This window comes from Chlorocebus sabaeus, chromosome 21, assembly GCF_047675955.1.
Source record: "Chlorocebus sabaeus isolate Y175 chromosome 21, mChlSab1.0.hap1, whole genome shotgun sequence".
In the NCBI taxonomy this organism is placed as follows: domain Eukaryota; kingdom Metazoa; phylum Chordata; class Mammalia; order Primates; family Cercopithecidae; genus Chlorocebus; species Chlorocebus sabaeus.
In genome coordinates, this window is record NC_132924.1 from 40023373 (window position 1) to 40050335 (window position 26963).

The 26963-nt window shown below is 38.9% G+C and overlaps 1 protein-coding gene across 1 annotated transcript in view; it reads right to left on the minus strand.

Annotated features, from left to right (window-relative positions):
* The window catches only part of DNAH11 (dynein axonemal heavy chain 11), a 370125-nt gene that overhangs the window by 95999 nt on the left and 247163 nt on the right, over positions 1–26963 (minus strand). Inside the window, exons 62-63 of the mRNA XM_038004732.2 lie at positions 11205–11343; positions 4434–4600 (exon numbers count right to left, since the gene is read on the minus strand). Of these exons, the coding sequence (XP_037860660.2) occupies positions 4434–4600; positions 11205–11343 (306 nt within the window). The remainder of the gene's footprint in view (positions 1–4433; positions 4601–11204; positions 11344–26963) is intronic.

Genomic DNA, 26963 nt, shown 5'->3' on the forward strand with positions numbered 1-26963 from the left:
TGTAGCCCAGACTGGTCTCAAACTCCTGGCCTCAAGGGATCCTCTTGCCTTGGCCTCCCAAAGCACTGGGAGATGTGAGCCACCACACCCAGCAGACAGTTCATTTTCTTAATAATCCCATTGCTGAAAAGTGGGCATGGGAAAGAGTTGCCATTCCTCTTTCTTTCCTGTAAGTCAACCCAAATCATGATTCTTCCATCTTTAAGTCAAAATGCCACCTTTACGACCTGTGGACTCCAGATATACAATCTCCGATCTATTTCCTCATCTTTTGAATGATATAGCTATTGTTCCTTCTCGCCTTTCCAAGTTCTGCTTTCAATCCTTGACAACCTCAGTGCCCAAGTAGATGACGAATCCCCTCTCTGACCTTGACACCTTTCATGTTAAAGCACTGTACTTCCTTTCTGCTCCAGCATGCTGGGGGAATTGGGGGAGGAAGGGGATGATATCAGAATCACCTGGGAGGATTATACAACACCCCCATCCCTGGCTTCCGATATGCACACCCCCTCCTCCCATGATGGTGATATGTCTTTGGAGTGGTATTAGAGTGCCTCCTTTTTTGACGGGAAATGTTGTCCCAGACTTTGTAACAATCTGAAATTATTTCATCATTGAAAGCTAAAATTCCTGTACCCAACTCTTTGTGATTGTCTACATCTCTTTCACATCTTTAAACATAACATTTATTCTAACAAATACTATGAATACACCAGGCCTTTACCCTATTTACTGTTTTACTTTGGCAAAATATACTTCACGTAAAATTTGTCATTTTAACCATTCTAAGTGTACAGTTCAAGTGGCATTAAGTACATTCACATTGTTGTACAACCATCATCATTAGCTATCTCCAGAACTTTTTCATCTTCCCAAACTGAAACATACCTATTAAACAATAACTCCCCATTCCTCCCTCTCCCAGCCCCTGGTAACCACCATTCCACTTTCTGTCTCTATGAATGTGAATGCTGTAGGTCCCTCGTAAAGTGGAAGTATTTGTCCTTTTGTGACCGACTTATTTTAATTATTATTATTTTTTTGAGATGGCATCTCACTCTGTCGCCCAGGCTGGAGTACAGTGGCGCCATCTCGGCTCACTGCAACTTCCGCCTCCTGGGTTTAAGCAATTCTCCTGCCTCAGCCTCTTGAGTAGCTTGGATTACAGGTGTCCACCACCATGTCTGGCTAATTTTTAGTAGAGACAAGGTTTCACCCTGTTGGCCAGGCTGGTCTTGAACTCCTGACCTCAAGGGAGCCACCCGCCATGGCCACTCAAAGTGCTGGGATTACAGACATTAGACACCAGGCCCAGCTGTGACTGGCTAATTTCAGTTAGCTCAATATTGACAAGGTTCATCCATGTTGTAGCATGTACCAGAATTTCCTTCATTTTTGAGGCTGAATAACATTCTATTGTATGTTTATACCTTATAAACATAAGATAAAATCCATTCTGTCCATGGACACATGAATCACTTCCACCTTTTGACTATTGTGAATAGTGCTGCTATAAAAATGGCATGCAAACATCTGTTTGAATTCCTATTTTTACTTCTTTGGGGTATATAACGACAAGTAGAATTTCTGGATCATGTGGCAATTCCGTGTTTAAGGTTTTGGGAAACTTTACCATATTTTAACGTTAACTTCTGGCTAACCTCCCATCTCTTTTCAGCCGAAAGTGCTCCTCCCATTCCTTAACTGTTCTGCTAGTCACTGCAAGACTTTCCTCACCTCCTTTCTTTCTGGCTTACCTGCCTATAAACCTGGCTGGATTTGGCATTCTCTTTCCCCTTTTTTTACTCCTATACTTTGAATATTGCTGATGAAAACTTTATTACTGTGACTATAAACTCATCTTGTCCAAATACATCTTGGGTTTCTTAAAGCTGTGTGGCCACTCTTACCATCTACTCCCCTGTTGCCCTTCACAGGTATTTTTGATATTTTTACCACTCTCCTCAAAGCTGTTCTTCTAATTTCAATTTTCTTTGGTTTGGCCAGCTTGCATTGCATTTTCCTACTTCCCTGAAGTAACAGAGACTAGCAGGTGTGACTGCTTCAATTTTCTATTAATATCTGTACCCATGTCCATCTTTGTCTCCATACTCCAGAAAGGGCTAGATATATAAACTAAGAATCTGTTTTAATCAACTGAGATGACAGTGTTATATAGAAAATAGAGTCATGGAAATCAGGAGGTCTGATTTTCTATTCTCTATGACTGAAGTGGAGTCATTTGTCTGTTTTCTCATTTGTACAAGGAGTATCTTAAACTAGATGATTTTACACTGTGCAAATCTATTATTTCACTTGACTTATGGGTTTGAATTTTCAAATTTAGGGTAAGCTACTTTATACTTACATACAAAATGCTACACTTTAAGTCTGAAAGTAGCCTTTTAAAATCTCTAACAAATAACCCATAATATTAGTAAGAAAACAAGTTTCACGCTATTCAATAACATAATGATCTGAGTTTGTTTTCAGTTATCACTTCTGTTTAAAGCACTTTTCCAACTGTAACTCTGTAGTTTACATAATTAATTTTTATGTTCTTGTTGAAACCATCACTAAAATAAGAAAAACTATTTCCATCTTTCATCATAAGCAAAAATCAAATCAGGCCAGGTGTAGTGGCTCACACCTGTAATTCCAGCATTTTGGGAGGCTGAGGCTGGTGGAACACCTGAGGTCAGGAGTTTGAGACCAGCCTGGGCAAATGGTAAAACCCCATCTCTACTAAAAATACAAAAAAAATTAGCTGGGTGTGGTGGCAGGTGCCTGTAATCCCAGCTACTTGGGAGGCTGAGGCAGTAGAATCGCTTGAACCTTGGGGGCGGAGGTTGCAGTGGGCTGAGACCGCACCATTGCACTCCAGCCTGGGCAACAAGAGGGAAACTCCATCTCAAAAAAACAAAATGAAACAAACAAAAAGCAAAACAAAAACAGAGAATCAAATCAAAATGGATTAAAGACTGAAATGTAAGACCTGAAACTATAAAACTTCTATAGGAAAAATTGGGAAAATGCTTCAGGACATCTGGGCAAAGATGTTTTGGGTAAGACCTCAAACAAACGCAAAAATGGGATCGTATCAAGCTAAAAGGCTTCTGCCTAGCAAAGGAAACAACCAACAGAGTGAAAAGATAATCTAGAGAATAGAAGAAAATACTTGCAAACTATTCACCCAACAACGCACCAATAACCAGAATACATAAGGAACTCAAACAACTCAATAGCAAAAAAAAGCAAAAACTTGATTGTGAAATGGTCAAATGACTTGAATAGATATTTGTCTCAGAAGAAGATGTACAAATGGCCAATAGGTAACATGAAAAATGCTCAACATCACCGAGTCATCAGGGAAATGTAAATCCAAGCTACAATGAGATATCATTTCACCTCAGTTAGAATGGCTATTATTAAAAAGACAGAAAATATTAAATGCTGGTGGGGATGTAGAGAAAATGGAAAGCTTTTGTACTGCTGATGGAAATTTAAATTAGTATAGCTGCTACAGAAAACAGTATGGAGGTTCCTAAAAAAAATAAATAACTACCATATGATCCAGCAATCCAGTTGCTGAGCATATATGCAAAAGAAAGGAAATCAGTATGTCAAAGAGTATCTGCACTCCTATGTTTACTGCATCACTATTCACAAGAACCAAGATATGGAATCAACTTAAGTGTCCATCAACAGATGGGCAGATAAAGAAAATGTGATATATATGCACAATGGAATACTATTCAGCCATAAAAACAATGAAATCCTGTCATTTCCAGCCACATGAATGGAACTGGAGGACTTTATGTAAGTGAAATGAGCCAGGCACAAAAAGATAAATATCGTGTGTTCTTACTCACATGTGGGAGCTAAAAAAGTGGATCTTATGGAGGTAGAGAGTAGAATGATGGTTACCAGAGAACTAGAGGGAGGGAAATAGGTGAGAGGGGATGGAGAGAAGTTGGTTACCAGGTACAAAAATACAGTTAGATAGAAGAAGTAAGTGCTAGTATTCAATAGCACAGTAGGGAAATCGTAGTTCATAATTTATTGTATATTTCAAATAGCTAGAAAGGAAGAATTATAGTGTTCCTAACACAGAGAAAAAAATAAATGTTTCAGGTGATAGATATCTTACGTACCCTGACTTGACCATTACACATTGTATATAGGTATCAAACTATCACATTACCCCGAAAGACACATGAGTATTATATATCAATGAAAACATTTTTAAAATAATGAAATATGAATTTTGTATAAATAAGAAAAACTGCAGCACATAAGACACACCTTCACCGTGGAGTTTCTGGTCAGTTTTCGTTACAAAGGTCCAAAAGTGTCTGGCATACATGTGGGTTTTACTACTGAAATCTCAATATGATCTACCTGTTGGCAAGGTAAGGAATTGAACTTACCTTCTGTTGAAGAAAGGGAACCCACTCGCAGTGCACCAGCTCCTGGCGATACTGCTTTGTAAAGGGTCCGACATAAGACACAAATGCTGCCGTGAGAAGAACATCTCCACAGAGTGTCTTCTCTTGAGCTTCAAAGGACTTAATGGATTGACCCCAGCGAATCTTCTCTGACTGAAAGATGAAATTACTCAGCTGTAATTGCAGGGTGAACATCAACTCCACAAATGCTTAATGCAATTACCTTATGGCACAGTTTATGTCCTTCCACACAGTCACTAGAAGGAACAGAGTGTAATGGTTTGGTGTGACTATTACAATCTTTCATGTGTTTGAAACCCATCATTATGATGGAGTTCTCATACTCTCCTCAGTGGAGTTTATCACAAAGTGACATTAGTTCTTTAACATCTCTTCTCACTGGACATCCCAACTCTTCCATTATGATTGAGGTCCTTCTTGAAAGGCTGACAGTCTCTCCCCTGTCCCTCTGGGAGTGGAGGATGACCAAGAGCTGTGGCCAAGAATGAGTGATGTTAGGATTACTTATTTATTTGACAAGTTTTGGTTCTATCACCCGTGATGGAATGCCGTAGCACCATCTTAGCTCATGGCAACTTCTACCTCCTGGGCTCAAGCCATCTTCTCACTTCAGCCTCTCAAGTAACTGGGACTACAGGCATGCGCCACCATGCCTGGCAAATTTTTGTATTTTTTTTGTAGAGATGGGGCTTCGCCATGTTGCCCAGGCTGGTCTCACACTCATGAGCTCAAGCAATCCACCTGCCTTGGCCTCCCAAAGTGCTGGGATTACAGGCGTGAGCCACCACACCTGGCCTGATATCAGGATTTTTAATGTCAGCCTAGCTGCTCTCCATTCTTCCCACTACACTGCCCTAGTCAAACTTTTTATTTACTTACCTATTTTTAGCATGCTGGCAATGGTCTGATTACAGACAAAGGGAAATGACAAACACAACTCTTCTTGATTAGTTAAAACATAAAGCCAAAATAGCCATCTATCCTGGATTCTACCAATGAAAGAATAGCATTAGTAGTTACTAAAATCAGGTTAGTTTTCTAATATAATCATTAAATCAGTGGAGGAAGCTATGATCTATGTAAAAAGGTGGAAATCAGGACTTCACAACACTCTCCAAGAACGCTGTTGAAGTCCTTATATCTAGTTGGATGGCCATTTAAAATCTGATTTACAGGTTAAATATCTGAAGCCCTTAATATTGGATTTGAATAAAACTGCAATAAATATGTATGGATTGACTGAACTGAAGGGTAGTTTACTAATTTATTTTGTTTCAATGTACGCTAAAAATACAACATTTTAAGAACATGTAAATTAATGGAACCTGAAAAGAAATCAGCAATTTGTTAGTACAAGCAAAGAGGCACCCTATGAAATTTTGCTTTCCCCATGAAAGTAGATTGACCACAGAAAACAAAAATGATGTCATAATGGATTGGAATGCCAGTTCCCTGCAAGCCATCTTAATATCTACAACACTGAGGTCGGAGGTCATGAAATTAGCATGTGAAAATGGTTATCAAAGTGGTTTCAAGATCATCTCCTTGCTTTGCTTGATAAAGATCACCGCAAGTTAACTATATAATTAAACACTAAGGAACTTCAGCTCTCTAGCCCTCTACAGAATTTATTACTTTCCTTCCTCAGCCACAGACAACATATCCATTAATTTTCAGGAAGAATCTCTCATTCACCTACCCTCCATCTTTGTTGTTTTTGGTTTGTAAAGGATAAACAATAAAATGTACCCACCTCATTCTCCAAAACAGCTTTGAAATTTGAAGATTTACTAAACATAGACTTGTTGGCTATTGAAATCGTCAATAATTTTGCTATAGTATCCATGCAACATAAATCATTACTGACATTGGCTAAAAAGGGTTTAAGAGTTGGAACATGTCCTGTAATAAATTTCTAGACAGTTAAAAATCACTATAATTTTATTCTAATGCATTATAGATTGCCTGTAATGTCATCCTGGCTGGGGTGACCCATTTCTAATTTTGAACAGCTGCTCAACTCAGGAGTTAGTTAATGATTAAATATAAATTGCCTGATTTATTAGTCTGAATGGCTGAGCTTCCAGGTCAATGCTATATAGACAAAATCATCAGTCTTGATGTTTTTCAGAAGTTAACTGTCTCCTGTTCTAGTCAGAAAGAATTTATCCTGAAAGAAAAAGATCTGACATCTTCAATTAATCCTTTAAAAATATATATTTTTTCTTAGTTAACATACTACAATCTTCTTTTCCTTTCCTTGTCTAAATCATCATGAGTAAGTAAAGCCTTTGGAAATATTGCTATATGTTAGAGACACATGGTAGGACCTGCTTTCCCCTTGATAAAACTTGCAGACATTCTGTAACTAGTCCAGGAAAACAGTCTAATTATATGACACTTTTTCTCAGGTACCTCAGAAATGGTGAACTCTTCAAACTGCTTACCACTTTAAATGGCAGTAGTTTCTAAGTACTAGTACTGGTGAAATTTCTCAACTCACCTAAGAAAAGCAAGTCTTCAAAAGGCTCCAGAATTTTAATACAGGAGGCTCCCAAAACTCACCCATTTATTAATGTATTCATTCAGTAAATATCTTGTGATGCCGATGACACGCCGGGACTATTCTATATGCTTGGGATCAAGCAGTGCACAAAAAAGGTGAAGTTTCCTGTTCTTGAGAAGCTCATATTTCAGTCGGGAAAAAAAAAGACCGAAAAAAGTATTTGTGCGTGTGCATACATGTACAACTATGTTCATGCAATAAATGCTATCAAAAAATGGTAACAGAGCAAGTGGAGAAAATAGAGATGCGTATGTGTGCTTGTATGTGCATGTGTGAATGAGTGGGGGGACTCGTGTGTTGGATGAAGGCTCTTTTATGTGGGGAGGTCAGAGAAAACCAATTGATAATGAGAACTTTCAGCAGAGCCTGACAAAGTGAAGAGCCAGTGACGTGATTGCCTGGGAAAGGCTAAGGCACAAAGAAGGAGAGTGCCTGGAAGTATGAGGGAGAGACAGAAGGCCAGTGAAGACAGGGCAAGAGGGAAGTGGCAGAGGTGAGGACAGGGGGGTATCCAGGAGACAGATCATCATGTAGGGCCTAGTAGGTCAGTAAAGCCTTTAGACTGGACTTTGAGTGATTAATTAGTTATCGGGGAGTTCTGAGTGAAGGGGTGATGGGAATGTACTTAAGTCTGTAAAATATCACCCGGCTGCAATGAGGGAAATAAGCTTTAGGAGGTAATGGTGGGGCCTGCAGAGGCACCCTAGGGGAGACATGCCAGCAGTCTGGACCAGCATGGTGAGGTGAAGAGAATGCCAAGTGCTGGGATTTGGAATGAACCTGAAAAGCAGAGTCAACAGAAAATACTGATGGACTGGATGTCAGAAAGAGTCATGGGTGATTCAAAAGCTTTGGGCCAGAAAAACTGGAAGAACAGAATTGCAGTTACTGAGATGGAATGGAGAGGGGATTTGCAGGGTGAATTATGAGTTTCTGCATAATGAACTATGCATTTCAGAGAGAGAGTGTATTTCAACTTCTGGTGAATTAAATTTGTGGTAATAATTTAGGGTTTTAAAAATCTACTATAGGCTGGGTGTGGTGGCTCACTCCTGTAATCCTAGCACTTTGGGAGGCTGAGGTGGGCAGATCATGAGGTCAGGAGATCGAGACCATCCTGGCTAACACGGTGAAACCCCGCTCTACTAAAAATACAAAAAAGTTAGCTGGGCCTGGTGGCGGGTGCCTGTAGTCCCAGCTACTCGGGAGGCTGAGGCAGGAGAATGGCGTGAACCTAGGAGGCGGGGTGAGCCGAGATCGCGCCACTGCACTCCAGCCTGGGTGACAGAGCGAGACTCCTTCTCAAAAAAAAAATAAATAAATAAAAGGCCGGGCGCGGTGGCTCAAGCCTGTAATCCCAGCACTTCAGGAGGCCGAGACGGGCGGATCACGAGGTCAGGAGATCGAGACTATCCCGGCTAACACGGTGAAACCCCGTCTCTACTAAAAAATACAAAAAACTAGCCGAGCGAGGTGGCGGGCCCTGTAGTCCCAGCTACTCCGGAGGCTGAGGCAGGAGAATGGCCTGAACCCGGGAGGCGGAGCTTGCAGTGAGCTGAGATCCGGCCACTGCACTCCAGCCTGGGCGACAGAGCGAGACTCCCTCTCAAAAAAAAAATAAAAATAAAAATAAAAAAATAAAAAATAAATAAAAAATAAATAAAAAATCAAAAATCTACTACAAGAAATGAGGCTATCATCTAGCTATCCTAAAACACGTTTCTCCCTTTCTTGCTAAGAGAACCCTGAATCTGAATAGGATGGTAATGCGCCCAGTTCCATGAGATGAACGGTGACTTGCTAAGCCAATGATGATAGCCCCATTCCCCCTTTTTCAGACATTTTTTTTGGGGGGTGGGCAGGAGGTGTGGGGTGGAATTAAGAGTTTATCTAGTTCTGACTAAAGAAACTTAAGTGGGGGTCTGTCAGAGACATTTCCAGAAAAACATAAGATTTTCTCATAAATGGAGAAAACCCCAGCTGATACAGATTGTTCCCTTTCTCTATTGTGTCTCTGAATCTGAAGGTGTAGCAACTGTCTTGAGACCATGAGGCAAAATGCATGAGGGTGAATGACCACTTGCTAAGTGTGGAGAGGCAGAGGGCAACAAAGAGCCTAGGTGGCTGGTCACTAATCATCTGGATCAACACTGATAATGGTCTAGCCTTAGCATTTTTTGTAATATGTGAAAAATAAGCTCCCATTTGTTTGAGCCACTGTAAAAGTTAGATATCACCTCCAGCCAAATGCATTTTCTAATAGTGCAGTTACGTATTTTAGTGCAGTTATACGTTTGTCAGCTAAAGGCATTTCTAATAATACAATTATATACTTTTTAATTATACACTGTTACTACTTTTTAGTTATATATTTTATATACTTTCTAATAGTGCAGTTATAGACTTTATACTTTAAAAAGTAACTACTTTATTGAGATATAATTCACATACCATGAAATTCACCCTTTAAAATATACAGTAGAGTGGTTTTTACTATCTATATAAACTTGCACAATTATCTCCTCTAGCTCATTTTAGTACATTTCCCTCACCCCAAAGACAAACCGTGTATCCAGTAGTAGTCACTCCCCAAACCCTACACCCTTGTCCAGCCTCTGGCAACCATTAGTCTATTTTGCGTCTATAAATTAGCCTGTTCTGGACATTTCGTACACAGGCAGAATGTGCCTCTGTATGATATATGATATCACATATCATGTGATATGTGACCTTTTGTGTCTGGCTTCTTTCTTTTAGCATGATATTTTCAAGACTCATACATTGTAGCATAACTCAGTATTCATTTTTATAGATGCATACTATTACATTATAGGGATATACATTTTATTTATCCATTTATCAATTAATGGACATTTGGGTTGTTTCTATTTTTAGCTATTATGAATAATACTGCCATGAACATTTGCATATGAGCTTTTTAATGGGCGTTTATTTTCATTTATTTGGGGTATATACCTATGAGTAGATGATTGCATCACATGCTAACTTTATGTTTAATGTTTTGAAGAACTGCAGGACTGTTTTCCAAAGAGGCGGAACCATTTTACATTCCAACCAGCATTTCTCCATATCGTTTGCCAATACTATTACTGTCCATATTTTTTCTTATAGTCATCCTGGTGGTTATGAAGTGGTATCTTGTTGTGGTTTTAATTTGCATTTCCCTAATGACTAATGGAGTTGAGCATCTTTTCATGTGCTCTCTGCGTATCTTGTATGGCAAAATGTCTATTCGAATCCTTTTCTTATTGTAAAATTTGGTTATTTATCTCTTTGACTTTTGTTAGGAAATACTTGAACATACATTATTTCTTTTGAACATTATCGCAACCTTGTAAGGGAAACATTATCCACAACCCTGTTTTAGACACAAGAAAACAAAGTTGAAGACGTTCGGTGATTTCCCCAGAACTGTCGAATGCCACATTGTAGAGCAAACACAATCTGTGAACACTGATGTCACAGAACAGATGTTCCTCTACCACTCACTTTCAAGCAAGAGAATGTTAATAAGAATTATAAAAACCTTTACCTAATGGGATAACTATTAACATTAGCATGTCAGTTACCTATAAAAAGATGTAACAACAAAACCATAAGCCAACCAGGTTTAACTTGAAAGAAATCTTTTGCTGGTAGAATTCAATGGCAAATGTATATTAAAAGAATCAGACAACAAACAGTTAAATTTCACAATTATCTAGCAGCCATCCTGAGTTTTATAACCTACTTCAAGAAAACCATGCTTTCTTTTTGTTTTTAAAGGATTTTTTTCACAATGTGGTAAGAAAGGAAGGAAGGAAGGGAGAAAGTAGAATAAATAAATACATAACCCACCCACAGCTGATGTCCTCCATTGTCTTAAAGTGGATACAAGACCACTAACTTCTGATAAAGTATATGTCTTCCCTGTTTTCATTGGAGATCAGACTGATGGCACACTGAGTTCAGGACTATATATTAAAAGATACGTACTTGATCATTTCTTCCTTCTGGTGAGTTAGAGCCACAGTATGAGTGATTTTTAAATATTATCCTTTGTTGTTAATTCCATGTCTATTTAGTTATTATTGGTGGCAAATAATAAAATTCCCACGAGCGGATCTGAATATTTTAGTTAGAATGTTTGGAAGAAAAGGTTTAACTTGCCTCAAGTTCCTTGACAAGTCTGTTAGCTAATTTGATGGTTTTGTCGGTTTGGTTCACCTCCTCTTGACACCGGACTTTCTCAGCTGTTGCTTTTTCAAATGATGCTGTGAGTGTGCTCAGATTTCGATCCAGATCCTGAATCAGAATTGAATTAACTTTTCAGTCATTTTTAGTTAAAACAGAGAGATTACAATCATCGTAAAACATCTGTTACTGTAAGGTAAATGGACAAACCTCTTCCCCCCATTAACCTTTGTCCCTTTACCATACATATTTTAGGCAAGAAGGAAAAGAAGGATATAATGAAATAAACACATCAGTGCCACTATAAACTAACAGCTCACGATGTGGTCTTCTTCCCTTTCATCTCCACTGGGCAGAATGCAAGGAGCCACTGGGGTGAATGGATGCGCCCTGAAGATGCAAATGTGCTGTAGGTGCACTATCATTCCCCTCTGCTCTTCTTGCACCTAAGCCTCATCCTCCAATACCAGCTTTATTAAAGACAAGAGTGACTTGTTTGGTTTCTCCACCTACTGATTCTTTTCTCTTTGGGTTCATAATTCAGGCAGTGAAGAGGGGTGTTAATTACTAAGCCCTTTAGACCTGGCTAGGCCAATCAGATTTTTCTTTTTCTTTTTTTCTTTTTCTGGAATGAGTATTGCTCTGTTGCCCAGGCTGAGTGCAGTGGTGCAATCTCAGCTTGCTGCAACCTCTGCCCCCCAGGTTCAAGTGATTCCTGTGCCTCAGCCTCCTGAGTAGCTGGGATTACAGGTGTGCACCACCACGCCCAGCTAATTTTTGTAGATTTAGTGGAGATAAGGTTTCGCCATGTTGGCCAGGCTGGTCTTAAATTCCTGGCCTCAAGTGATCCACCCACCTCGGCCTCCCAAAGTGCTGGGATTACAGGCATGAGCCACCATGCCTGGCCCACATTTTTCTCTTCTGGAGGTAGGAATTGAAACGCAAGAGATAATCCATTGTCTTTAGCATTGAAAGATCTTGGAGGATGTGTGAATCAGAGGGCTTCATTTAAAAGGGAACACCTTCCACCAGGGCACAGAAAAAAAAGAGAAAACCATTGTGGAGAAAGAGAAAAGGATGAAAGGGACGTACAAACAGAAGCAAGATGAGAAGTCACACAGCCCTAGAGACTCCAAGAGAAGTTCATGGCAGCTTCTTGTTTCCTAGATCTCTTGGGGCCCCTGGTCACCTTTTGTCCAGGAGTTTGTCTTTGTGTCCTTTTTGGCTAAGGTGTTTTGAATGAGTTCATATCACTTATAGCCAGGAAGTCTTGACTGAGATGTCAAATGCTTGTGAGACTCCTCACTATGGTATCTTGCTAGCATATTAAGTTCCAACAAACCTAATAAGATTTATAACACTGCTTTTGTAGATGCATGTAAAGTTCCTAGAAACTTTAACAAGAAACTTGGCAGACTATAACCTATTAATAATTTAGAGACTATATTTGTCGATGACCCAGTTATTTCACCATTACTTTATATTGCTAAAGCAGTATATATATATACATAAATATGTATATACATCAAATTTAAGATTAATATGTAAAATAGCATCAAATTTATGAGAATTGATGGAGATATTATACATCATTAGTTAGAAATAAGTTTGAAATATGGCAGGGTGTGGTGGCTCATGCCTGTAATCCCAGCACTTTGGGAGGCCGAGGCGGGCGGATCACGAAGTCAGAAGTTCGAGACCAGCCTGGCCAACACGGTGAAATACCATCTCTACTAAAAATACAAAAATTAGCCAGGCGTGGCGGTGGGCACCTGTAATCCCAGCTACTCGGGAGGCTGAGGCAGGAGAATCGCTTGAGCCTGGGAGGCAGAGGTTGCAGTGAGCTGAGATCGAGCCATTGCACTGCAGCCTGGGAAACAAGAGCAAGATCCTGTCTCAAAAAAAAAAAAAAGAAAATTGAAATAAAAATATTACAGGTCTATTATGGGTTATTAAGGGTACTTACAGTTTTACCAAACACAGAAGCACATGAAAGCTCTAGTATCAGACTCCGTGGGTTGATATTTGAATGCTGCTACCAGCTAAGCAGTATCAAGTTGGGGCTATTTATTTACCTTCTCTATGCTTCAACTTCAGTATCTTAAAAATGGAATTAATAACATTACCTAGCTCAAAGGGGTGTTTTTTTGAGGATTAATTTTGATGATTCATAGAATAATACCTAGGACAGTGGAAGGCAATGGTTATTAAAATTTTTGGTCTCAAAACTCTTTTACATTTAGACGCCTACAGGGCACTGGTTCATACAGATGATATCAAGTAATATTTATGGTATTAGAAGTTAAAACTGACAAAAATTTAAAAATTAATTTAAGAATATGAATAAACTCACCATATATTAACATAATTTTATTAAAAATAACAATATTATCCAAACAAAATTAATAAAAAATGGAATTTAGATTTTTGTGAACCTAATTTTAATGTCTTATTTAACAGAAGACTGTCAGATTCTTACACCTGCTACTGCATTCAATCTGTTGAGGTGCTGCATGTCATACAGCTGCTGAAAAGCTCTGCTCTATGCTTGCTGGAGAATGAAGGTGAATAAAGCAGACAATGCGTTATATAACTTGCAGGAGAGGAAACCGAGACAAAAATCAGCTGAGTGATTTGCTATAGTTTCACTAGCTAGTGAGTGAAAAAAACAAGGCTATGAACCCAAACCTTCTGAGTCCTGGACCAATTTAATGGAAGGCATTTAACAAAATAGATGTTTGAGAAGGTCCAGTTGTGAAGAGACAGAGCAAATACTTCCAGGCTTCCCAGTCAGATCACACATGGTGTACTGTATAGTTAACAGTATCCAGCTTTGAGTTTAAAAATGTCTTGGTTCTGCCAGATATGGTGGCTCACACCTATAATCCCAGCACTTTTTGGGAGACTGAAGTGGGTGGATCACCTGAGGTCAGGACTTCAAGATCAGCTTAGCCAGCAGGGTGAGACTCCATCTCTACTAAAAACACAAAAAATTAGCCTGGTGTGGTGGCGCATGCCTGCAGTCCAGCTACCCGGGAGGCTGAGGCACAAGAATTGCTTGAACCTAGGGGTCAAGGTTGTAGTGAGCTGAGATTGTACCACTGTACTCCAACCTGGATGATGGAATGAGACTGTCTCAAATGAATGAATGAATGAATGAATGAGTGAATGAATGAATGTATGTATGTATGTCTTGGTTTTAGTTCTTCTACCTCTTACTGGTCCTGGTGGTGTGGGCTTATTTTTCACTTTATGTGAGCTTTATATTTTCTCATTTGTAAAATGGGACTACTACTACTAATACCTACTTCATAGATAGGTGTGCTATGGAATCAAATGTGTGTTAATGCATGTAAAATATGGACAGCACATTCAGCAAGCACATGTGAAGTTAGCTTGGTCTGCAAATATCACTGGAGTTTATTTCAAATGGGATACAAATTCACTCTGGTTCATTTTTTCATTGAATGAAAACATAACTTAATGGCAAATGTTTGAACCTGGGAGGTGGAGGTTGTAATGAGCTGAGAATGCGCCACTGCACTCCAGCCTAAGCAACAAGAACGAAACTCCATCTCAAAAGGAAAAAAAAAAAGTTCAAAGCAAATATATAATCATCAAGATGATTTTACTGTAAAATAAATAAGATTAGGTTTCCAAAATATTTTCTGAGGGTCTTAATATTGCTTGTACTTTTCTCCTTGTTTTCAAAAAATTTTTCTCTACAGAAAACTCTATTCTTGCTGTTTTTCTTTTCTTACCACCCATTCTCTCCTTCATCTATTTTAATCTGACTGTTATTTCTATCACTTTTTTCTTTTTCCCTACCATTTTACTGAAACATATGTGATACTAACCACCTATGAATCTGATAAACAAGCTTCATTCTCTCAAGTTATTAATCATTGTTTGAAAAACAAACCAACAAACAAATAACAACTAACAGTTACTGATCCTCTAGCAAGCACCCAGCACTATTCTAAGTATTTTCCATGTGTTAATGCATTTGATCAGTTTGGTAAGTCTCAGAGAGATTTTTTCATTTTATAGGTGAGGAAATTAGAGAGTTAATAAGGCAAAAAAGTTACTCAAGCTCACACAGACGGGAAGTACTGGGCTAAGATGTGACACGTGATGTTTGGCCCCACAGCCTATGCTCAGATGCACTGTGGTATCTGCCCTCTTTACTGTGTGTTCTAGGTGATGGTTCCCTTCGGCCCCCATGACAACAATCTCTCCTGGCCCCTCATTCACCTTCCTAATCATCTCTTTTTCTTGCTCTTTCAGGTATCATCATTCTGTATCCAGTTTATAAACTGTTTGTAACCCAAGTTTCTCTCCTTGACTTTGTTTTCATTCTGCTTCCCTCACCCATGTTCATTCTACCTCCAGTATCTTCCCCTTTGTTTGTTGGCCCACAGTTATCTTTCCAAAAGGTAAATGTGATCAGTTTATCCCTCCTGCCCCCAACGGCAGTTCTTCAATTGCTCTCCCTGTCTGACAGCGGCAGTTCTCGTATATGGCTCACAGATCCCTACTGGGGCTAGTTTATTCTGCTGCGGCTCACTGAATCTACGTTTGCCTTAGTCATTGTCTGTAACATGGTTAAAAGAAAATATAACTACTATTCATGACTGTCTGGGACTTTTTTTTGGCATTAAGAGTCTTCAATATTAGGGAGCTTAGTATATTCTGGCCTACAGGACAAATACTTACTTCTTAACCAACCCCTTGCAATTTCCTGTGTGATCATGTCCCTGCCTTGCTTTTTACCACAAGTGACCCCACACAGTGACATTTATACGCTACTCTTCAGCCATGTTGAGGTACTCATTGTCCACAGGACACAAGACCCTCTTTCTTGAAATACCCTTTCCCTATCTTCTGGGTGAAAACCTATTCATCTTTTAAGACTTGATTCACGAGGAAACTGCTTCTCCAAACCTTTCCTGAGCACCCAACCACAACCTCACCTGCAGAACTGACCAACGCCATTCTTTGTGCTCCAGTGGCAGCCAGTGTAACCTCCCTTGGCAGCACTTAGCAAATTAAACAGCATTTAGTAAATCTGTAAGATTTTTCAGAGCAGGGACTGAGCCTTCTGTGTCCCCCAGACTCCAGTGCCTAGTCCAGTGTTACAAAATGTTTGTTGACTGTTAAAAGAAAAGTGAGTCCTTCAACTAGAATAAACCTTTTAGTTAAAATATAAAATATGGTTCTGTTTGTCAATTTAACTAATAGTTTTTGAGTTCCTCTCATGTGTCAGGTGCTAGGCATAAATGTTAGAAGACTTTAAGGAGCTCACAGTGTGGAAGACAAAGGAAATGAAAGTTCACATGTTAGGATGAAGTGTACAACTGATGTGTAGGGTGTGGGGAATAACAGGGAAACGGATCAAGTATTTTCTCCAAGGAGTTCCCCTAAAGTCCAAGCTTGATCTAGGAGAACAGCGAGAATTAGCAGATGATAAAGTACCAGATCCCAAATAGCTTTCAGTGTTAGTACACAGCACAGGTCAGTACCCACTAGGTACTAGGTACTAAGACCCACACACGAAATCTAGCAGTCATCTGGTTTCATGTGGCCTATGAGTAAAGAATGGATTTTACATTTTTAAATGTTAAATGTAAAAAATATTAACCTTTACCTGAGAATAGTTGTGCAAAGATTTGAGAACACAGAGGGATATCACCAAAATGGCAGAGTCGAAGTAATCTGGCTTCACTCTCGCCTACAGAAAACCCAAAACAAATATCCAGAGCTAAGACTATCACCAGCAACATCCCAGAACTCTAATCTGAGGCGGAGACATTACCCAGAGCCACAGAGAAGTAAAAACTTTGAGCAGCAGAAGAAAGAACGTCTCTATTTGCAATGCCCCTACCCAAATTTACTCAGGCACTGCACGTAGAAAATGCCCCCCAGACTCATGGTTTCTACACTGGAGAAAGTGAGACTGAGGTGGGCAGTCATTTTCCCCACTCAGCCACCTTACATTCCCTTGCAGGAAAACTGCTTTTTACCTCAACCCGTGGGAAGTATTCCAAGTGTCTATAGAGATAAAAATCCCTGAAAGCATCTAGTGATAAAGAGGGAAGGTGAGACTAGCAACTGCAACCCATGAAACTCTGCTCTTTATCTCAGCCAAAGGAGATGCCAAATCAGAGTGGCTTTTCAACAGCACCACACTGTACGAGGACCACTCCATGGGTCTTCTGGGCACAAGGCCCCTAGCTAGCTTTTCCACAAAGTCAGAGTATTTTTGGGGTACCCCTTACCCTCAATTTAGTATGGTCAGTACTTCGAGCATTTCTAAGAGTCAAGGCAAACCTGGGCTTAATGTCCCATATAGTGCTGAAAAGGAAGCAGTGATCTAGAATTAAGGAACTCAACAGGCGAATACAAATAACCTCTAAGCAAACATACTCTAGAAAGACCAAAATAAGCCAGTCAGCAAAGACTGGCATAAATAACTGATCCTTCAGTGTAAAGCCATAGATGTATGTCCACAAGAAACAGCAGCAAACAGGGAGCCATGACCTCTCCAAACAAAGCAAGGAGTGAATGACCAACTCTAATAGGATGATGATATGGGAGCTCTCAGATCAATAATTCAAAATAGTAGTTTAAGAAAATTCAGCCGACTCCAAGATAATACAAAAAAGCAATTCATAAATTTATCAGTTTAAGAGATTGAAATAATTTTTAAAAAATCAAACAAATCCTGGAATTGAGACATACATTTGCTGAAGTAAAAAATGAATTTGAGGCTTTAAAGAGCAGAATGAGTAAAGCAGAAGAAATAATCAGTAATTTCAAAGACAGGCTATTTGAAAATATGCAGAGGGGAAAAAAGGAAAAATGATGAAACGAACAAATGTCTACAGAGAATTACCTCAAAAGAGCACATCTAACAGTCACTGGAGTTCAAGAGGGAGTTTGAAAAGAGAAAGATGCAGAAAGCTTGTTCAAAGAAAGAAGTATATGTAGTACATGAACGGATCTAAGTGGAGAGATAGACTGAAATACAGTAATAGTAGGGGACTTCAACACCCCACCCTCACTAATAGACAGATCATCCAGACATGAAATCAACAAAGAAACATCAATGATAAACTAAACACTAGACCACATATGTCTAAGTGACATTTATAGAACATTTCATTGAACAGCTGCAGAATACAAATTCTTTCCTTTTTTTGAGACAGAGTCCCACTCTGTCACCCAGGCTGGTGTGCAATGGCATGATCTCGGCTCACTGCAGCCTCCGCCTCCTGGCTTCAAGCGATTCTCCTGCCTCAGCCTCCTGAGTAGCTGGGACTACAAGCACATGCCACCATGCCCAGCTAATTTTTGTATTTTTAGTAGAGATAGGGTTTCACCATGTTGGCCAGGATGGTCTCTATCTCTTGACCTCGTGATCCGCCCACCTCAGCCTCCCAAAGTGCTGGGATTATAGGCGTGAGCCACTGCGCCCAGCCTGACAAATTCTTTTCATCAGCACATGGAACATTCTCCAGAACTGACCACATATTAGCCCACAAAACAAGTCTCGACAAATTCAAAGAAGTAAAAATCATATCAAGTACCTTTTCTGATCACAATGGAATAAAACTAGAAATCAATAACAAGAGGAACTTTGGCAACTATATGAACACAGGAAAGTTAAACACGTTCCTACTCAGTGGGTCAATGACATTAAGAAGGAAATTTAAAAATTTTTTGAGACAAATTAATATGGAAACCCAACATATTCAGTCTATGGAATACAGCAAAAGCAATACTAAGAGAGAAGTTTACAGCAATATATCAAATGCCTACATCGAAAAATAAAAAACATTAAAATAACAAACCTAATGATACACCTCAAGGAACTAAAATAGCAAGAACAAATCAAACCCAAAATTTTTAGAAGGAAAGAAATAAGAAATATCAGAGCATAAGTAAATGACTGAGATTAAAAAATACAAAATATCAATGAAATGAAAAGTTCATTTTTTGAAAAGATAAAATCAACTAACCTATAAAGAAAAAAAAAAAAAGGAGAGAAGACCCAAATAAAATAATAAATGAAAATGAATATATAACAACTGATACCACAGAAATATGAAGGATCATTAGAAACTATTATTAACATGTACATGCCAACATATTGGAAAACCTATAAGAAATAAATTCCTGCACATATACAATCCACCACGATTGAATTATGAAGAAATAGAAAACCTGAACAAACCAGTAATGAGTAATGAGATTGAAGCAATAATAAAAAGTCTCCATCAAAGAAAACCTAATGGCTTTACTGTTGAATTCTACCAAACAATTGAATAATACCAATTCTACTCAAACTTTTTCAAAAAATTGAAGAGGGAATACTTCCACACTCATTTGATGAGACCAGCATTACCTGACACCAAAACTAGACAAGCACACAACAAAAAACTACAGTCAGTATCTCAGATGAAGACAGATGCAAAAATTCTCAACAAAATACTAGCAAACTGAATATAACACACACTGAAAAGATTATTCAGCATGACCATGTGGGATTCAACCCAGGGATACAAGAACAGTTCATATGCAAATGAGTAAATGTGATACATCTTATTAAGAGAATAAAGAACAAAAACTGTATGATCATTTTAATAGATGCTAAAAACACTCAACAAAATTCAATATCCCTTTATGATAAAAATGCTCAACAAACTGGGTATGGAAGGCACATACCTCAACACAAAAAAGGCCATATATGACAAAGTCACAGCTAACATCATACTTAATGCAGAAAAATGAAATTTCTTTTCTCTAAGATGTGAAATAACACAGGACATTTTCACCACTTTTATTCAACATAGTACTGGAAGTTCCAGCCAGAGCACTTAGGCAAGAGAATGAAACAAAGGACATCTACGTTGGAAAAGAAGAAGTCAAATTAGTCTTGTTTACAGATAACCTGATCTTATTCCGAGAAAAACCTAAATAATTCACAAAAAAAACTGTTAGTAAAGTTGAAGGATACAAAATCAACATACATTAACATTTCTACACACTAACAATAAACAGTCTCAAAAAGAAATCAAGAAAACAATCCCACTTAAAACAGCTACAAAAAATATAAAATACCTAGTAATAAATTTGACCAAAGAAATAAAAAATCTCTACAGGAAAAACTACAAAATTTTGATAAAAGAAATTGAAAAGGAGACACAAAAATGGAAAAGTATCCTATGCTTATAGGTTAGAAGAATACAGTTAAAATGTCCATACTACCCAAAGCAATCTAAAGAGTCAACACAATCCCTATCAAAATACCAATGACATTCTTCACAGAAATAGAACCACCACCCTAAAATTCATACAGAACCACAGAAGACTCCAAATAGCCAAAGCAATCTTGAGCAAAAAGAATGAAGCTGGAGGCCTCACACTCTATGATTTCAAAGTATACTATAAAGCCATAATAACCAAATCAGCATGGTACTGGCACAAAACTGACACATAGACCAATGCAGCAGGACGGAGAACCCAGAAATAAATCCACACATTTATAGCCAATTCATTTTTGCCAAAGTCACAAAGAACATACACTAAGAAAAGGACAGTCTTCTCAGTATATGGTAGAGAGAAAATTAGATAACCACATACAGAAAGTGAGGCTAGACCTCTATCTCTCACCATACACAAAAATCAAATAAAAATGGATTAAAGACTTAAATCCAAGACTTAAAACTGTAAAACTACTAGAAGAAAACATTAGGGAAATGCTTCAGGACATTGGTCTGGGCAAAAATTTCCACTGTAAGACCTCAAAAGCATAGGCAGCAAAAGCAGAAAGAGACAAATGGGATCATATTAAGATCACACAGCAAAGGAGGTAATCAAAGTGAAGAGACAACCCACAGAGTAGGCAAAAGTATTTGCAAAGTATGTATCTGACATGGGGTTAATATCTGGAATATATAAGGAATTCAAACAACTGAACAGTAAAACAACAAATAACCTGATTTAAAAATGGGCAAAAGATCTGAAGAGATATTTTTCAAAAAAAGATACCAAAAAGGCCAACAGGTATATAAAAAATGCTGAACATCACTAATAATCAGGGAAATGCAAATCAAAATCACAATGAGATGTCACTTTACCCCAGTTAAAATAACTCTTATCAAAAACACAAAAAATAATGGATGTCAGTGAGTATGTGGAGAAAGAACATTTAAAAGGAAATCATCATATTAAAAAGATATCTGTGCTTCCATGTTCATTGTAACACTGTTCATAATATCCAAGATGTGGAATGAATCTAAATGCCCCTCAATGGATGGATAAGAAAATGTTGTATACTGACACAATGGAATATTATTTAGCCATTAAAAAATGAAATTCTGTTATTTGCAAACATGGATAGAATTGGAGGTCATTATACAAAGTGAAATAAGCCAGGCACAGAATGATAAATACTATATGTTCTCACTCATATGTGGGAGCTAAAAAAGTGGATCTCATGGAGGTAGAGAGCTGACTGATGGTTATCAGAACTTGGTAAGTGTAGGAGGAGGTGGGAGATAAAAAGAGGTTGATTAATGGGTACATAGTTAGAAAAAAATAAGATCTAGTGTTTGATAACATAGTAGGGGGACTACAGTTAAGAATAATTTGTTGCATAGTTGACAACAGCAGGAGGAGAGGAATTAGAATGCTCCCAAAATAAAGAAGGATAAATGTTTGTCGTGATCAATGTCCCGATTGCCCTGATTTGATCATTACAGACTGTATGCATATATCAAAATACCATGTACCCCAAAATATATGCATTATGTATCAATTTAAAAAGGTAGTAGAATATGTCCAAGCTAGCTCACGAATTAGCTAGCTAAATAAAGTTTTTAAAAAAGAGTTGAGAACATTGATTCCTGGCCTACAAAGCCTAATATATTTACGATTTACAGAAGAAATTTGGTTATCTGGTATAGAGTAACAGTCACCCATCACGGCAGACTGCCCTTGCTCCAATTCTAGCTCTATCTTCCTCCTTGTGATGTTCATCTGTAAACTGGAGCTGAAAACAGTTCTTTCTTCTTAAGGTTTTTGAAGATGACTCTATTAAATCACTGTATGCTTAGATCTGCATCTGGCACAGAGCAGGAGTCCTTTAAGTGTTAGCTATGATGATGATGATGACGACGACAATGACGACAACATACTAAATGAGATAGGATTTTGAAACCAAGGTCTAACCTGACTAGGTCCACCAAACTTTACTTGCCTCACTTGTTTTTAATCACTTGCTTTTTGTTGATTTAAAAACCCTATATAGCTAAAAGTCACATGGCTGAATAATATATATCTAAATTCCCACTAGCTTCCTTATAGATAACATCCCTGAGGTATAGGTCACCACAGTAATGCTTGTTTTTCAGGGACCTGGAGTCCACTCTTGCCCAGTTCAAACTGGCTGAGCCCCCCTATCATTCCACTGGGCTTGCATGAGTGTCTGATGGGTGACCTTTTGACATCAGTGTGCCCAAAACTCCACCCTCAGATCATGCTAACACTGCCATGTTCTGAACTTGTGTCCATGAAGAGCCATAAATTCTGACTATGCTTGTGAAGACTGCCAATTACCTCACTTTTCCTTACCTCCAATCACCTTCCCATCATAGACCATCCTGCTTCTTTATCCCATAAATATCCCTAAAACCTGTATTCAAGCAAGTAGATGTGCAACTTGTTCTCCCATTTCCTTACTTTGCTGCCTTGTGAATAAACCCTTTCTCTGCTGCAAAACTCATTGTATCAGTGATTGGCAAGCTGTGTGATGGGCAAAACATGCCTGGTTCAATAACAGTTTTACCAAGAGGATGGTATTGGCTGAATGGAATATTTTTTTTATATCCAAGTGATAGGGTCAAATTTGTACTGTATAAAAGTTCATTTGAAAGGACAAGAGACCGGCACTAGGGAAATCAGTGAGGAGGTTATTTTAGCAATCCAAATTAACATGAATCCAATTCACTGTAAATCAGAAGATGGTAGGGCCAAAGAGATTGAGATAGATACACAAGAGAGTCTTGACAGTGATTTCTTAGAGTGAAATCTCCTGACCTACTAGCATTGGGATCTTCTGGAATTCTTAATTAAAACTCAGATTCTGGAGCACCCAGTTGAAAACTTCAGAATCAGAGTTTATACTTGTGTGGCGTCTAGAAAAGTGTATTTTACAAGCTCCTTGGGTGTCTTTTTCTGCACACTAATATTGATGACCTCTACTTTGGGAGTTAAATTTATCAGACTTTGGTGACTAGCTCTCCAGTTTGAGGGAGAATAGAGGTTTTGCCTATGTTTCTTATTTGGGCACTGGAAACAGAATAGGATATGTGGTAGCTGTATAAGTCTCCATAGAAAGTGACATTAGTGACTCTGTTGCTTCACAGGAAATACCCTCCTAGCTCCACACTGAGATGCACAGCCCTTCAAGATTGAAACAGAATGACCTAAATACACATAGAGCTAAGGTATAAAATGACACGTGTCAGTTCCCTTCATAAAGTTGGAAAAAGGAGCTAGGTGTTGGGAGACCACAGTTTCCTTTGTTTCTGTGCCTCTCGTGAAGAAGAAATGGCAGCTCTTGTTCTGGATAATCTAACAATATTTGGAGAGATCATGGGCTTGAAAGACAGAGATGTTGTTTCCCTGGAAGTAGGAGACAGATTTGTTACCCAACCACAATACCAAAGATAATGTTTCCATCTGGGGCAAAGGTTCAGGAGGTTTGCCTGTGGTTCTCTTTATTCTGGGGTTTCCTAAGCTTGGGATTTCTCATCCATGACATAAACCCACTGTGTATGTAGCATCCACCTATCTTCTCTGCATCATTCCCACAGGACTTGGGAGGTAAGCGGAACTGGTATGAACACGAAGCTCAGTCTCCTTGCTGTGCTGTGAGTAATGAAATCCTTTGGTCTCTGACCTACGAGTCTCATGTCTTCTTCCATCATCCATGAAACTGTGGCAGACTAACTTGTTATTTTGCAAGTAGGGTAAAATGTTGGTGCCTTCACAGTTCTTGACAGACTCTGGCCTCTCAGGTTCTAGAAGTAAATAGAGTGAGGAAGGAGGGACTTGGCCCAAGGATTTGAGTGCACCAGAAACCCTAAACCAGTGGTTTTCAAACTTGAACATTCATCAGAACCACTCAAAGTGCTTGTTAAAACCAAGGTTCCTGGGCTTTACCACCAGAGTTTCTGATTCAGCAGGTCAGGGATTAGATCTGAGAATCAGTATGTCTAATAAGTTTCCAGGTGACATTGACACTGCTGGTCAGGGAACACACTTTGAGAAACACTGCCCTAAAGAGACTGAATTTGGATTTTACTCAGAGTAAGCCTTAGGCCCTGTATGTTTGCAAGACATGATGGTCTTTGTTCCACCCAGCTCAGCAATTTTTTTTTCACTTCAATATGAAGCCTTCTTTTAGTCCAAATTTAGAAACAAAGCCTCAAAAGAACAAATACAGAGAGATCAGCCCACTGGTATGAATGAATTTCCATTGCAGCATAGATGCTGAAATCAGGCATATCCTGGCTTTGTGAGGCATGAAGGCAACAGGAGGCATAAGATCAGCAGGAGGGAAAGTTCATGGAGGAGGAGAAACAAGAGGCTGGAGCAAATGAAGGCAAAGCTAGCAAAAATTATACCTTCACATGTGCTCAAACCTTTATCTGACTGCATCCCAACAGGCAGAAACTATTCAAAGGTACCTTGTCCTTAGCATAACCAGCCAAATGGCCTTGGTAGAGACTTAAACCTTGGTGGGAACTACAGCCAGAGGTTTTGTCATACTCATATCAAATCCACTCTTGGTAGGGGGACCGAGGTGACCCACTCTTCATAAAGCTATTTTGATTATTACTTTGTGCTCCTTTTCTCCATATTTGAAAAGTTAGTTCTGAGGCTTATTAATATGTAAACTTCTGTTTAAAATGTATATCTCTGAAAATAATTGGTATGAATAATTCTTTTCAGCCAGTTGCAGGCTACATCCAAAGGATTACTAGTTCTGTAATCACAGAAAAGTATTAACTGTATGGTTAACTTTATGGTTGTCTTAAGTATCCTCATATTTTTCCTATAAACATTTAATTACTTCTAATATTGATATGAAACCACTAAGAATAGATAACATTTTCTAAAGGTTTTAGTTAAGTTGAAAGGGAGAATTTTGACTAATGAACAAAGGTAATTTCTACAAAATTAATATGTTTATCCTAAACTCGTCTAAACCAGCAGTTGTTGTTGCCCACTTTTCTTTTACCAGTCACCAGGTATTTATTGAACAGTATGCTTCATGCTACAGTAGGAATATGCCCTGCCTGGAGAGAGAGGAGGGGATGGTCAGGTCACCTGGCCAGGGGGTGGTGGTCAGGAGGGCCTAATAGAAACAGGAGCCTTAAAAGATAAGAGGGAGTGCATTATTATGAGAGGGGCTGAAATTATCCATCTTGTAAGGAGAGAGCTTTCGGGACTGTTAACCATCTTATTAAAATAATGTCATAAAAAGATGCATTGTAATTATTGAAGGTCAAAACGAGAGTGGCAATTTAAGCCCTTTCTGGTATATTTGAGAAATCAGTCAATGCCTTGGGCTCTGCTCTGACAAGTTGATCTTATTCTTCTGCTTTTGATAACTTGCCCTGAAATCTTGGAGGTGCTGTTAGAAAATGTCCTTCACCTTATTTTTATTGCCAAGTTGCCAAGTAGTGGCCCCAGCCATAAGCAGGTCAAATTCAAACCCCATTCTATAGGAAGCCCGGCCTGGCTGCCTGGCCACTCTGGGCACCATATTCTAGACTGCAGTGGCTGCCGAGTTTACCTCCTCAGGGACCAATGGCAGGACTTACTTTGAGTTAGAAGCATCCTCCCTGAGGTCTACCCCAAGTTCCCATTGCTTCTTAATCTTCACATTTTCATTGGGCAATATTTCTACACACATGATCTTTACACCAACTAGTATGGTTTGAATCTCTGTCCCCATCAAATCCCAAGTCGAATTGTAATCCTTAATGTTGGTAGTGGGGCCTGGTGGGAGGCAATCGGATCATGAGGATGCTTAGCACCCCATGAATGGTTTAGTACCATCCTCTTGGTACTGTCCTTATGACAGTGAGTGAGTTCTTGTGAGATTTAGTCATTTAAAAGCCCCTCCCCATCTCTCACTCCTGCTTCTGCCACGTAAGATGCCTGATTCCCCTTTGCTTTCTGCCATGGTTGAAAGTTGCCTAAGGCCCCACCCAAAGCAGGAACTGTGATGCTTTCTGTACAGCCTGTAGAATCACGGGCCAATTAAACCCCTTTCTTTATAAGTTACCCAGTCTCAGGTATTTCTTTATAGCAATGCGAGAACAGATGAATACACCAACCATTCCCAAATATATACTCCTGACCCAGGCTTTTCTCTCAAACTCCAGTCATGACTGCTGCACACTTACATACGGATTTTTCTATAAGAAGAGGGTGGGAACTAAGATTTATGAAGTGTCTACTGTGTGCTGCACACTAAATAGTATCTTAATGCATCAGGAATCATAGGCGGGAATGATGGAAACCACTTCTAGCTAATTTAAGCTGAAGGGAGCTTGCCAGAAGTAGATGGGGGAGCTCTTAGGAGGGAAAGAAAGGCTGAGAACCACATATAGGCACCAAGGTGTTCCAGAGAGTCTTGGGAGCAGGAGCTG